The 14,351-nt window shown below is 41.4% G+C and overlaps 1 protein-coding gene across 7 annotated transcripts in view; it reads right to left on the bottom strand.

Annotated features, from left to right (window-relative positions):
* Positions 1 to 14,351, bottom strand: part of CEP128 (centrosomal protein 128) — a 185,055-nt gene that overhangs the window by 119,525 nt on the left and 51,179 nt on the right. For 5 of the 7 annotated variants that reach the window (XM_083501440.1, XM_083501442.1, XM_083501441.1 and 2 more), the window contains exons 13-15: positions 8,052 to 8,402; positions 3,972 to 4,622; positions 1,068 to 1,232 (exon numbers count right to left, since the gene is read on the bottom strand). In XM_083501440.1, coding sequence (XP_083357566.1) covers positions 1,068 to 1,232; positions 3,972 to 4,622; positions 8,052 to 8,402 — 1,167 coding nt within the window. The remainder of the gene's footprint in view (positions 1 to 1,067; positions 1,233 to 3,971; positions 4,623 to 8,051; positions 8,403 to 14,351) is intronic. The other 2 variants (XM_083501443.1, XM_083501444.1) reach the window with 1 other exon arrangement.

Genomic DNA, 14,351 nt, shown 5'->3' with positions numbered 1-14,351 from the left:
AAAATATTAAAATACTCCAGAGTTCCCAACAAAATTCAACATATGCATTCAGGGTGGAGTGGAGTGATGGGACAGAAAACAATATACATTTGTTAAATTTGATCATTCACATATCCAAATAGTGGCAGAGTTGGGCCACCAGCCAAAGATGGTGGAAGGCAATCTGCGCTACCAGGGGCACCTGAGCTTCAAGCAACAGCAATAAATCCATAAACACCCCCAAGTTATGTACTTGCTTCTTAAGAGGCAGTGAAACCCCATCCAGAGCAGGCAACCTCCCATCCATCCAGTCTAGGGAATCGCCTACTGACAGTGCCTCAGTATTATCCAGATTGAGCTTCAGTTTAATGGATCTCATCCGGTTCATTACTGAGGCATCTCCAGTTCTACAGCAGATAACCTGTTTTCTGGATTGGGTTCTAAAGCGGTAGGAGTAGATTCATTTATTTATTCTTGCTTTCCAAGTTGCTTTGGTGAGGTTTGCATTTGTAGCTTAAATTCCTTGCCTGTGACATGCAGCATGTCATCATCCAGATGATAAGGGCTAACCTGCAAATAGCAATTGGTTATAAGGGAATTGATCTTAGCACCGACACTTGGACTAGTTTAAATTCAGGGCCCCTCTTAACCTGCTTAGCTTTACCAATGAAATCATATAATCTGGTTCCTCCAGACTGTTTCTCAAAGTGCATGGGCTGCTAGAAGTTTGAGGAATGTCTGCTTTGCATGCTAAAATTACTTATGCGCATATATATATATATATATATATATATATATATATTTGCTGTTTTCCTCATCAGCAAATTTACATCATCTAACTTATCAGGACCCAAAACTATATCATGCCAGGGGCACACCCACCATTTTGTTGCACATCTTTTTTACAGAGCTTTTTTAAAAATAATAATAATAAAGATGGGGGAAAAAATAGTAAATCAGAACAATGTCAGGCATAGAGAGACAGAGAGATAGAAAAGATGGAAAACAAGAGAGATGACATATATAGCAAAAAAGCAGAGAACTGGGTGCTAAAAGGTGGGTCCTAGCCTAAAGAAGCTGAACTCTACCTTTTCATCCAGTTCTTGTTTCATCAGCTGGTATTTTCGCCTAAATTTTGAATTTTCTTCTTCCTTCTGGTTTAGCTCCTCCACCAGCTTATCACACTCAATTTTCATCTTTTCTACCTGTCGGCGATGAGCTTTTACCAAATTTCTTTCTTCTACAAGCTCTGCCTGTTGGGAATAAGCAAAACAAAGAACAAAGCTGACCATGCTTATTTAAGTTCCCAACTTCTTGGCCAAACTTTTATGAAACAATTTTAATGAGGGAGGGTTTCATACAGATTTATCTGAAGGAAGCCTCTTATTTAAAATCCACATCACATATCAAATGGCACCACAATTGTTTATCATCAGGTAGCTTTATTGCTATATAATATACATGTATGCTGACAGTTCTGTCTTTTAAGTTCTGTCTTTGACACTTCTATCTTTCCCCTCCTGCTGAAAATATGGCTGTCCATGTCTCTCCAACATACTGCCACATTGGACCCAAAGAGTTTTTCTTTACAGTAACCTGATACCTCTATGTAACTCTGTACACTAACATAAGACTGACAAGAAAGCCGATGAGACCCCAAAGTATGTCCATTCTCATGAAGGAGAAGGGATGGAGCTATGCAGAAATGTCAGACGGAAACAGGAGGTAAATAAGAAATAAAGTTCTTGCTTACCAGCAGGTTGGAAAAGAGGATTGAAATAACCTAATATTCTATTATTGATAAATAAAATGACAGGCAATTACGTTTTCTATCAGTAATCCCATATTTATTAATCCAATAGTTCGTTTACATAATCCAGGACAACTGGTGTTTTAATTCTGTTCATGCTGTTCTCTAAAATATCAACTTACAGGATCAAACTACATAACAGAGACTTCTGGCAATAGATAAATCCTTCCCAGTCTCTGCAAGCGATCCAGATTGTTCTGCACGGTATTAACAGATTTGACTACATGCTGCTCCTCAGTATAGTTCTTGTGTTGCACAAAAATGTCATTTTGTATTTGCCACCTACTCCATGCCCACTCTCAACCACTGCTTTAAAAAAATGTCTAGAATGAGATCACACAAGCTATTTGCCATGTCCGTGCAAAATGCTAAACTACAGTTCGTCGCTAAAAGCATGAGCAGAAAACAGTTGCCACAAACCCCCGACTCAAGCGCTGCCCCCTCCTCATGGTTACCTTTTCCTGTAAAGCTTTAAACAAATCAAGACACCATGCATTCTACCAGGTGGGAGCAGGGGAACCATGTGGACAGGGTGCACCCTGCATGAATAGCTCTGGGACCAGAGGACTAGACTGCCAAAGAAAAAGCAACAATGTCCTTCAGCTTCTCTGGGCCTGTCCCTAATTCTCTGGAACTTTAAAACAATCACTCTTTGTGAGTGGTCACTCGGAGCTGTGATTAGTATCCAGGAGTTGTGCAAAAGGTGGACATAAACTAAAGCACATTCTGCACACACAGAACCTCATTTTGCATTTCGAGTGGTAGGAGGACCTCTCAGAGAAACAGCATTCAATTCATTCAGTGCATCCCAGCATCATCAGCAAGGCAAATTTGTATCCTGAACCAGGTAACTGCAATCTTTGGTGACATTACGAAGTAAGAGAGAAAGTAGATCCAGGAGTCCATACAATGGGAAAGGGGAATTGTCTTTATCTTCCCCCACGATGTATAACCTCCCTTCCGGTTCCCCTAAAAATCACACTGGTCGCTGAGTAAGCAAGTGCCAAATTCACTTATTTATGCATCCAATCTACCATTTTATTACATGCACCAGAGTCTTAAGGACGTCAAGTAAATGCCTGTAAGAGAAAGTGTTTCACGTGGCGGCATGTATGGTGTCAACATCCTCTGGCCATTAACAAGTGCACTCGGTATTATTTTACAGAAAAGAAATATTTTAGTGAAATGGAGAAAACTACCAAAGCAAGTATCAGAGAACAAGGAGATGCAGGCTGAAGAGACTGTTACAACTTTGGTTGTTATTGAAAATGGAAAGTAGCTATGATGGTGTAGAGCAGTGTTCCCCAACCTTGGGCCTCCAGCTGTTTTTGGACTACAACTCCCATCATCCCTTGCTAGCAAGACCAGTGGTCAAGGATGATGGGAATTGTAGTCCAAAAACAGCTGGAGGCCCAAGGTTGGGGAACACTGGTGTAGAGGATATATGTGGGATGGGCTGTCACTTATGTTTGTCATTCTATGCTCAGCAGTATAACCACTACCTGGAAAAATTAAATTGTTCTGCAACTGGCATGTTTTGGTCTACTCTACATCTGTATTTCACAGTTTTGCAAGAGGAGAACATGGTATTGAGCATAGGTTTGGCTCTCTGTGAGTATCAGCTTCAATCTGTGTTTTTTGGGTTAGGGGGTTGTTGTTTTTATTTTTAAAAAAACAAGCATCTAGGAAGGGGAGACAATGCCTAGTGAAATATCAAAAGCAATAGGGGTGGCTGGGTAAAATTTCCAGAAGTCAAGGGCAGGGCTTTAATGATCTTGGTCTCTTCTCTAGCCAAACCAGAATAAATGACGCAAAGTAGTTAAAAATGCATAATAAATGATGCAAATGGGAACTCTTATATCCCCTGAGCACAAAAACCTTGTAGGAAGGAAGATGTGCATGTAGGAAGTCTGTTGAAGGCCAGGGATAAACAAAGTCAACCTTTGATACTGGCCAACATACCACATCTATTTGGAATAGGTTCTCTCTCTTTTTTTCCCTTTCTTTTTTTTTAATTTTAAAGCTCAAGACTACATGTTTCACAAGAATGCAGAACCTGTTCAAGGAGCAAATGGCCAATTTTAAATTGGACAGTTCACACTTCCACTACCCCCCACACAAACCCAGGTACATTATCCAAAAGGTGGGGAGAGATATGCAAAGCTGACTAGCCTACAGGTACCTTGAATTTTTCAATGTGACCAGCTGCTTCTTCCTTTTCTTGGCTGAACAGCTTCATAATCTCTTGGACACGTTGGTCATGTTTGGTTTTCACCCGCTGCAACTCTGACTGAAGCTCTGCTAGCTCCTGCTGGTGGACATCTCGCTCCAACTTCAGCTGCTGACTGACTGTAGCCATTTCTTCCTGGCTAGACTCCTGCTGTTTCTTGAGATCCATCAGGGTCTTGCGCATCTCCTTCTTGGATTTCTCGTCGTCCGCCACGCGGCTGGTCAGTTCAGCCCGAATTGCACTCAGGTTTTTTATAACAGCCTGCATCTCTAACAGTTTTGCCTGGTCCTTTTCATGGATCGTGTTAATGGTGGCAAGCTCTTCCTCTAAATGCTGCTTTTCAGTTCTTAGCTGGCTCAGCGTTAGGCCCTGCTGTCGCAGCTCACCCTCTAGTCTCTCTGCAGTTTCTCTGACATCCCTGATTTCTTGTTCAAGAGCCATCTGAACCGATCTGGTTTCCCTGAGCTTCACTTCTTTGCAGTGAAGTTCCTCTTCTTGCTTGGCCCTCTTCTCAAGAACATCAGTCAGCTCCTTCTGAAGGTTTTCCATCTGATGAACAGCTGAAAGAAGCTGACTTTTTAAGTCATCCCTTTCCTTATGGACCTGCAATTCAAAAGAGCAGTAGAGGACTGGAAAAAAGTATCGAGAGACACATGGACTTCTACTACAGCATGAGGGACACCATTTTTTTCCAGCCCAAAAGCTGCATTCCCTTCACAGGCAACCTTGCAGGGGCCACATGTAAGTGGAGAATAGGGCCAGGTGGAGTAACAAAGGGGATTCTTACCTTTGTACAACAGCTAAATTCCAGCCATGGACAAGTCTGAGGTTTCTACACACCCACACATTTCTCCATCAATGGCATTATAGGGCCGAATAGAGCTGATGAGGGGTGTGGCCTGGAAGAGGGGGTGTAGCCTGGAAAGAGTCACAAGGGCTCAACAGAGTGTCCTACGGAGCCACATTTGGCCCTGGAGCCTGAGGCTCCCCACCCCTATACCATAGGGGGGAAATGGCCCAGACCAGCACTGTGGAGAAAGAAGACCACCACAACAACAAAGAGAAGAACACCAGTGTCCTTTCCCATAAATTTAAGCAGCAGCTGAATTTTGTCGCTGTCTGAAAACCTCTTTACTAATGGAAGCATGGCACAACCAAACTATGAAAAGGAGAAGAAACACTACAAAGTGGTATGGAATCCAAGAGGCATGCTGGCAATGAAAAGAGGCGTATGGCTCCCCTTTTATACAATATCATTTACAAGTCATGCTTGGAACTTGAAGGGCAGGCATAAACCCCTAAAATAAGCACCGTACATAAAGCTGTACAGTTATCCACTCCCCATTATTCATATTATGGTTCAAGATAACCTGTTTATATACAAACATATGCAAATATATACAACTGCCCAGATTTTAAACCACCCATATCTGGTGTGGCTTCTTTTTTTTAAAAAAAAAAGGTGTTTTGCTTGTGTAATTGTATTTACTTGTTTATTATTGCTTACTTTACTGATTTTGAGAGAGTTATGTGGTGCCTTGCTGTCAGAAGTCACCCAAAGTAAAGAACAGTAAATGATCATAAAATCCATTAGGAAGAATAATAGTAGAACAAAACACAACCTGTTCTGGTGGTTTTTAAGGTTGATTTTATTCCTTTAACTATTGTTTACCACTTTTAATATTATGACAAACAGATAATATTACATTTAAATGCATAAATATTTTATCCCTCCCTTGAACCCATTCCTTCGCAACACTTTGCGTTACAGGCTGCTGCTTAAACTTGGGTTGAAGTCAAAGGCTCACTTCTGTCTCTCCAACCTTCTTTCCTGCCACTGCCTTTCTCTCAAATCCTTAACATTCCTGCAATTCAACTGACTCCCCCCACTGTAGTTACAATCACTGTCATTATTCTAGATAGACCCTTCCCTCTCAGAAGTCTGTTATTTCAGGTTACAGGTTTTCTCTGTACTTTTACCTTAGACAGGCAGCTTTTAAATCCCAGCAAAGGGAATGTGCTTTGACTGGGTATAAAAGAAGTGACTGAGTAATTATAAAGCAGAGATGCAATGAAGTCCACCTACTTGTCACACTTGGCTTGAGCCTCTTGGGGACACAAAACAGCCTTTCCCTGTCAAAACTGTGTCCCGTATGTTGGTTGCTTATTTTCAAATTGCAGTGAAATGTTTAATTATTGCTTAGAATCTCCAGTCATTTGCCGCAACTATCCTCCTTTTATGTTTTTACCTAGAGGGTGGAAGGACTAATCTACTATTTTTCACACTGCTAATTTTCCTCCCACGTGTATTATCGCATCAAAAATTGTACTTCCTCTTTCAGCCTTCGGACCTTACTACCGCCTCTGGACATCATTCAAGAACATTTAATTGAAATGTTCATTGCTATTTTAAATGCTAGTTTTTCAGCAGATTGCCCCCAAAAATGTTTTTATAAAATATAGTCTGCTGTACAAAAGGGAAAAGTATTATCACAGAGCTTTTAGCCTGTAAGCACAGCCACCTTGGACTGTTAATCAAACACAATGAAACAAGAAAAGGGGATTCCCAAACAATCCCAGTTATAACATTTGAATTCACTGTTCTGAGAAGGAGAAAAAGACCTGGAAATGCTGTTTTGCCACTGTGAAAGCTGTGCTCTTACTGTTTTGAAGAAGCAAATCAAAGCCTTTGAGAACTGTCAACTTATTCTCTAAAACCTTATTAGTCAGATGAGTGAGCAAACCCTTATCTGTCAGTTCAAATAACTTCTATTAGCGTAGTGCCACACTTTATCTGGCAAAGTGCTTGCTGTGCATACACCACCATTTCCTGAAGCAAATACACAAAGGGGCTTGCGGAATTCCTGGAAGCATTGGGCTTGCCACTGTTGAAAACATGGTATTATTAGACCTTTAAGAAGAGCCCTGCTGGATTCTGGAATGGACCAAAATGTAGCAGAGATACAACTGAGTATACACAACTCCAAACATCCACATACCTGCGACTAGGGATCTAAGACCAATTTGGTTTCCAAGTTACATGAGCAGAGAGTGTGAATGGTTTGAGTCCTGTATACATATCTGTCCACACCTTGCAGCAGCATGCTGGCTATTTGCCATGCATGGTCGTAGAGCAACGCTTTCAAGCAGGGGTAAGGAACTTCAGACCCAGGGAACGAATGCATTCCTCCAAAGACTGCACCTCTTACCAGCTCTACTCCACACCCTCTTTGGTTGTTTTTGCCTGGCTGGAATATATCCTGAATTGTAGTAACCTGGATGGTGGGTTGTAGAAACCTCTGACTTTTACATGGCTGGAATATAGCCTGCTGTACAAAAGGGAAAAGTCACATCTGTTTCTCCACATACTTTGGTCATGTCCCTTTGGGCATGCCTCTGTTGCCTCTGGTGCCACTTAACACTGGGACGCAAGTCCTCAAAATCTGTCCACAATGAAATGTAGCCCTAAGGCTGGTAACATCCTCCCTCCCCTGCTTTAAAGGAACCAAGACCAAAGACTGAATACTTTATGTGGACGACTAAAACTGGGCAAATTTCTTTTAAAAAATCAGGTGGTGATCTTTTGCCTTAAATTTCTACAATTTCTGTTTTATGCCTTACATTTCTAGAAGTTACCATATCAAAGCAGATTTGACCATTTGTAAGCTTACATTACACAGGTCAAAAATTTGATCAGGCACCAAATTTTCTATTAAAAATGTAGATGTCATGCCAACCACAACAGGATAACACTATTTCCATCTCACTTGTGAAGATGTTCCAGTAAGATGGATCAGATCAAAAGGTCCATTGTATTAATTACAAGCTACATATATCTGACTACTGAAAGTCATCTCTTCTCCCTCCTCCTCCATAAAGCCCACCACTAACGGAATATGGTTTTTCTTACAGTGTGATATATTATACCTACTTATTTTCAAGAGTCTAAAAATTCACTGGGGGAAAGTAGTTCCCAGAACGGTTGGCTTCAAGAAAAAAATGAAATAACTGAAAGGAAAAAAAATCCCATACCAGATTGTTCTTCTCCATCAGCTGGTTGTGAAGTTGAGTCTGCTTCTCTCTTTCATGTTCCAGTTTCTTACACTTTAGCTTCCAATGTCTAATAGTTTCCTGAGCTTTCAGTTTTAACTCCTCCCTCTTCTTCTCATTCTCTAGCCTGAGTACTTCAGATTGTCTGAATTCAGCTAGGTACCTCTCTGCCTCCTTAGTGGACTCTTCCAGTTGCTGAGCCAGCTCACTAACTTGGAGTTCTGCAGCTCGGCACTCATTTTCACAGATCTTGTAGCTGCTCTGTATCTCCTTCAGCTGGCTCAGCATCCTTTGCTGCTGGGTCTCCCTCTTTTCCAAGTCGGAGGTTAAAACCTAGAAATCATCACAATATATTAACACATTTTTTTCTTGGGGAACAGAGACATACATGAACATTTAACAATTTCCAGAGGGGCAGCCATGTTTGCCTGTGGCAGCAAGACTTGAGGTCCTAGCAATTTTTTATGGCACAAGCCAGTGGGGTGGGGAAAATCTATGCCTTCAAGATGTTGCTGGACTACAACCCCATATCAACCCTGACCATTGCTCATGCCAGGTTAGGCTGAAGGGAGTTGGAGTTCAGGAACATCTGGGAAGGTCACAGCTTCCCCATTCCCAGATTAAGTTTTTGCAGACTAGAGTCCAATTATCATGAGAAGCACAAAGTGTCATACTAAGTTGGCAAGCATATAGAATCACATAGAGAGTATGTGTTTGGGAGGTGGGACAGAGAGAGGAATGAAGTTACAAGGACCCGAACTGGAGAGAGAGAGAGAGAGAGAGAGAGAGAGAGAGAGAGAGAGAGAGGAGCAGACAGTGATAATTTTGTAAAACAAAACAGGTACAGTGACTGATTATCAGTTAATAAATTTGTATCCCACTTTTTAGGAGAAGATGCCTCACAAAGAAGGTACAAAGTGCAAAATGCAGCAATCACCAAAAACAATACAAAAACACAATTTTAAACTGCTTAAAAACGGTCTTACATATCCTAAAAATACTGACAATTGACAAGACAGTGTTGGTAAATTATACAAAACGTATTGTTTTAACTTTTGGGCCCCTGGGCTCCTTTGGGAGGAAGAGAAGACAGAAATTAAATTTGATGACGACGACATTCCAACACTGGTAAGCTAATTAATATATGTAGTACAAAAAAAACCCTTTAACTTCAATTCAAACCACAGGAGACAGAAATAAAAATCATTTTGGACTGTAGTTCGGTAATTTCATGAGGGAGTCGTTGCTCCAGAATCAAAGGCCTTCAAATGCAAGGAGAGCAACAGCAACCATTTTCCAGCTCCCCACAGCTGTGCCTGTTCAAGAGAGACTTCCTTGCTACTGCCAATGAAATAATGGATTTGAACTGCCCTATGTTCTCACCCATGAAACAATGGCAGCAAGCTTTACAGCCAACTTTGAAAACAGATGTCCCCACTGTCCCACAAGACCAGTAAGCACACACACACAAGAAGAGCAGAAGGCACACATATACCCAATGTGAAAAATTATGTCATGCCAAATGATATGTCCTTGTTCTATGGAACAGTAGATTTTAAATCCTTTTATATCACCACTCTTTTCACATCCATTTTTATTTTACTGTCAGGGAACACACACATCTTTGCCAAAGAACCCTCTGCATATTGCAGACCATTCTGGACCCAGTGGAGAGCCAGTGTGGTGTAGTGGTTAAGAGCGGTAGTCTCGTAATCTGGGGAATCGGGTTCGCGTCTCCGCTCCACCATATGCAGCTGCTGGGTGACCTTGGGCCAGTCACACTTCTGTGAAGTCTCTCAGCCCCACTCACCTCACAGAGTGTTTGTTGTGGGGGAGGAAGGGAAAGGAGAATGTTAGCCGCTTTGAGACTCCTTAAAGGGAGTGAAAGGCGGTATATCAAATCCAAACTAGGACAGTGGTTTGCAAGCCCCACCCCCACCCCACGGACCACTTGAAAATTGCTGACGGTCTTGGCAGACCACTTCACTTTTCTGCCTGTTGTAGCAATGGCAATGCGCTCTGCTAGATGTTGTATGATTTTTCCATTGTATTTTATTGCTTGTTGTTTCTTCTTCTATTGCATTTTACTGCACTACAAACCGCATTCCATAAAATTCAAATTGCAATACAATAAAATGCAATATAAGAAATAAAAAGAATCAATAAAAATGCAATTAAGTATCAGCATGAATATTTAATATGGGCATGCTGCTGACCACCTGAATGGTGAAGATTATGGGTGGTCCACGGACCACAGTTTGGGAACCCCTGCTCTAGGAGGCACACAGAGTTCATGTGGCCTGCTGGCTAAGCTTCTCGGGCCATGCTAATGGAAAGCATGGCCAAGACCACACCAACCACTCTCCAAAGCAGAGCATGGCACTGGCAGGCAAACACTCAAAGCACTCAAAAAGCAAAAACAAGCCATGTTGGTCCATAAAGCAGGGAAAACTCAAAATCCACTGTCAGGTAACGCCTTTCATTAGGACCAACTCACAAAATATTGAGTTATCACTGGGGATTGTTCTGCCATTATTTATCTTCCCACCGAAAAGACCCTTGTCAGGTTCAGCACGGTTTGGAACACCACCGCTACAGGACCGCTGCCCAATCTTCCCAACAAATTATTCATAGTTAACAATTTTTTAAGCTAAGTTTTGTTCTTTGCCTTTTCTCGCAAAATATATTCAAGCTTTTCAGCTGGCAAGAGACTTGAACAATTTCAGCCCTAGCCATTAAAGAACAACGTTATACACAAATGGAAACAAGAGTGTTGGCGCTACGGTCATTAGTTTAAACTGTTGTTTTTTTTAAAAAAATAGACATTTTCCAATGTGTTGGAGGCATCATATCCTTTCTTTTAGACCTTCAGGCGTTATAGATAACCTTTCTTGCTCAGCTACCTAATAAGTGATGTTTTATACGCTCTGATGAGTTCAATTCCAATGGAAGATTTGTATTAATTAAACATAATCTCCAAGGGCTATAGATTCAAATTCTGAACCTGACAAGTGTGAGAGGATACAGACAAAAACCATCCGAAATCATTACATTTAGCCTTCCATAAATTTTGTTAAAATGTCTCACCTTCAAACTTCAGTGCTAGATTATTTTCCTTACAACAGCTGTAATTGTTTCCCATCCGATGATAAAATCCCTATCCTAAATAATGGCATCTTCAGCCTTTCTGGGTCATTAAAAGTAATTATTTCTCCACAAAGCCTATGAGAAAAGATCTTGTACCTACCACTGTAGTTTCCATGTAGTAGTTAATGAAGCAAGATTCTAAGCTTAGGCAAAGCAGAGAAAATATTAAGATAAATTATCATGTTAAAAAACACTGAACAGTATTTCATCAGCAGTTAATATTTTCTACTCCCCGCCCCTGATTAAACTTTTAATTAGAATATTTGCTTTAAAATACACGGGTACATAATTAATTCCTAGTCACCAACTATACAACTGATTGGTAGCAGGACAGACCTGATCTACACTGATAAAATATATATGCAAAACATGTACTCATATATTTTGCAATTCTGAAACTAAACAGAGCTAATAAGGAGAAATAAATCTTCCTTGCTTTGCTTATTATTAAGTAAGAAGTTTATACTTGGGGGCTTTTAGCACAGCAGTAGAACTTCCCCTCTTTATACTCCTCCTTATACTCAGAGCAATTTATCATCATGGAAGAACTACCTTTCTTCGGTATTAATTTTTGGCACTATGCAGAAGCATTGGTTGCTATGGGCCATAGTAGAATACCAAATGTGCTCAAGCCCATAGATCTCACAAGGTTTGAATGCATAGTTGTGGCTTGCACGTCTTCCCTCGGGGTAGTACTCCTGTTGCAGGGATATTAGCTTGGAGTGAAGGCCTTGGAGGAAAGCTCTGGAGCAGCTTTCGAGGCAGTGCAGGGACTGATGAAACACACATACACAGTGTGGTGCGACTATTGGGTTACAAATAAAATACCTTACAAACCACACTGGATAACAAAAAAACGCATGTCAGCATCAGCTAGGACTGGTGTTTCCTGGTTTGTGCAGTGGTGCCCTCTGTGGTGACACCCTGAAGAAGAAGAAGAAGAGTTTGGATTTGATATCCCGCCTTTCACTCCCTTTTAAGGAGTCTCAAAGCGGCTCACAATCTCCTTTCCCTTCCTCCAACACAACAAACACTCTGTGAGGTGAGTGGGGCTGAGAGACTTCAAAGAAGTGTGACTGGCCCAAGGTCACCCAGCAGCTGCATGTGGAGGAGCAGAGACGCGAACCCAGTTCCCCAGATTACGAGACTACCGCTCTTAACCACTACACCACACTGGCTCTCTGCAGAGATGAAGAACAAGGAGCAGGATTGTCTTCACAGGTCTCAACAGGTTTCCACCTTCCTGGTAGCCCATTGGCTCCTCCAGACCTGACAAAGCTACAAATGCTGGATCTTTGCCAGGGCAACAACCAGCCTTTGGCCTTAGCTGTATGGCTTTCTAATTATCTGATGGTCAACCAGCCTACCTACGCTTTGGTTTTCCTGCTCAACAGCTTCCTCTCAACCTTCCATCATCCCTAACCGCATGACAGCCTTTGCCCCATTCCAGCCAGCCTCCTTTGCCCAGATTCCTTGCCTTGGACCCCGACTCTCCTGTACGTCTTGCTTCCTAAATCTGTCAAGGCATGCCTATGGAAACAACCCTGGTGCTTCACCCCAACCAAATCTAGCCCTACCATGATTCATTTTCAGCCCTCTGTGTGCTGCTCCATAGAGCCCAGTGTAGAAATAATTATAGGTGCTGAAATCTGTCCTATGTTAGGCTTTATGCATCCCAAAGGGCCTGTTATACCTAAAATTGACTTCTATTGCTGTAACTGGCATGCTCATGTTTGCTGCCAACTTCACCATCTCTGATTTATTCAATATCATTTTAAGTGCTTGATGGCAACTAACCAATAAAATGCATATTTAGAATCCAATAACTCCAGCTATAAAATTTAGAATACTTTGTTTTTCTTCCCTGGGATGTTTTTTTCCAAATGAATTCAGTCCGGTTTTGTGTTTCTGGACAACTTATCATACAATATACAAACCACAGGGCTGGAATATTCAGCAATGTTGTTGGAAATATATCTGGTGCCTGCAGTTACCCCCAAAAGCAACACAATCCACTAATTACTGCTGTTTGTATTCCAACTCCAAAAAAGGTTTTAAATTGTTTAAAAGTATTTTAAGGTTAAGAAAATTCATATTCTATTCCAAAATGAAAAGGTTTTAAGGCTGAAAAACAGATTTTTACATGCCAACCCAACGCTGCCACACACATGTATGGCAGTTTTCACAGCAAAACTGTCAACACAATCTTAAGCCTGACATAATTGGAATAGATTTTATAGGCAAAAGTAATCGTTTTTTGAATAACAGTTTTTAAAAATGTATTTTTATCCCATTTATACCCCTGAATATCATTTGCTGGGAAAACAACAGGGCAGGAAAGGACAGTTGCCTCCATGTCTTGCTTGTGGGCTTCCAATAAGCATCTGGTTGGCCCCTGTGGGAAGCAGGATGTTGGACTAAATAGGCCTTTAGGCAGACTCAGCAGGGCTCTCTTTTTATACTCCCGCTTTATCTAATAGCTCAAAGCAGCTGACACGAAACAAAACAGTGCAACCGCTTTGAAGGAAAGATATTGTAATACATAGGAACACCTGGTCTTAAATCAGACCTTTGCCCACCTGGTTTGATACTGCTCTACAACTGATGGGGCTCTTTAAGGTCTCAGGCAAGGGTCTACTTTAACTAAAGAGGATGGGGTGCATGTGCCCTACCACTGTGATATGATGATGATGATGATGATGATGATGATGATAATAATAATAATAATAATAATAAATTATTTATATCCCGCCCTCCCCAGCCGAAGCCGGGCTCAGGGCGGCTAACAACAATAAAATAATACAACATTCTAAAATCATTTCATTATAAAATTAATTCAAATGATGATGCTTCCCCATTAAAGATGCAGCCATCCTATTTCCTCCTGGTAGGGCAAGAGTGCAGCAACTTTTCCCGTCATGGGAGGCCCTACTAATAATTTAGCACTTAAGGATGTAGTCTTGAACTACCACGCTAAGTTCAAGATGTTGGTACTGGAGTCCTATACAGCTTGGGACCAGGATACTGAAAAGATTGCCTCACCCCTTATACACCCAATCGATCACTGCACTCTGCAGGAGAGGGCCTCATATGGATGCCATCTTATCAGAAGGCCCTTTCCTTACAATACAGGAA

The sequence above is a fragment of the Podarcis liolepis genome (assembly GCF_965112155.1).
Source record: "Podarcis liolepis genome assembly, chromosome: 1".
Lineage (NCBI taxonomy): Eukaryota > Metazoa > Chordata > Lepidosauria > Squamata > Lacertidae > Podarcis > Podarcis liolepis.
Note: the sequence above shows the minus strand (reverse complement) of the source record. Positions and strands in the feature narration are given on the sequence as shown.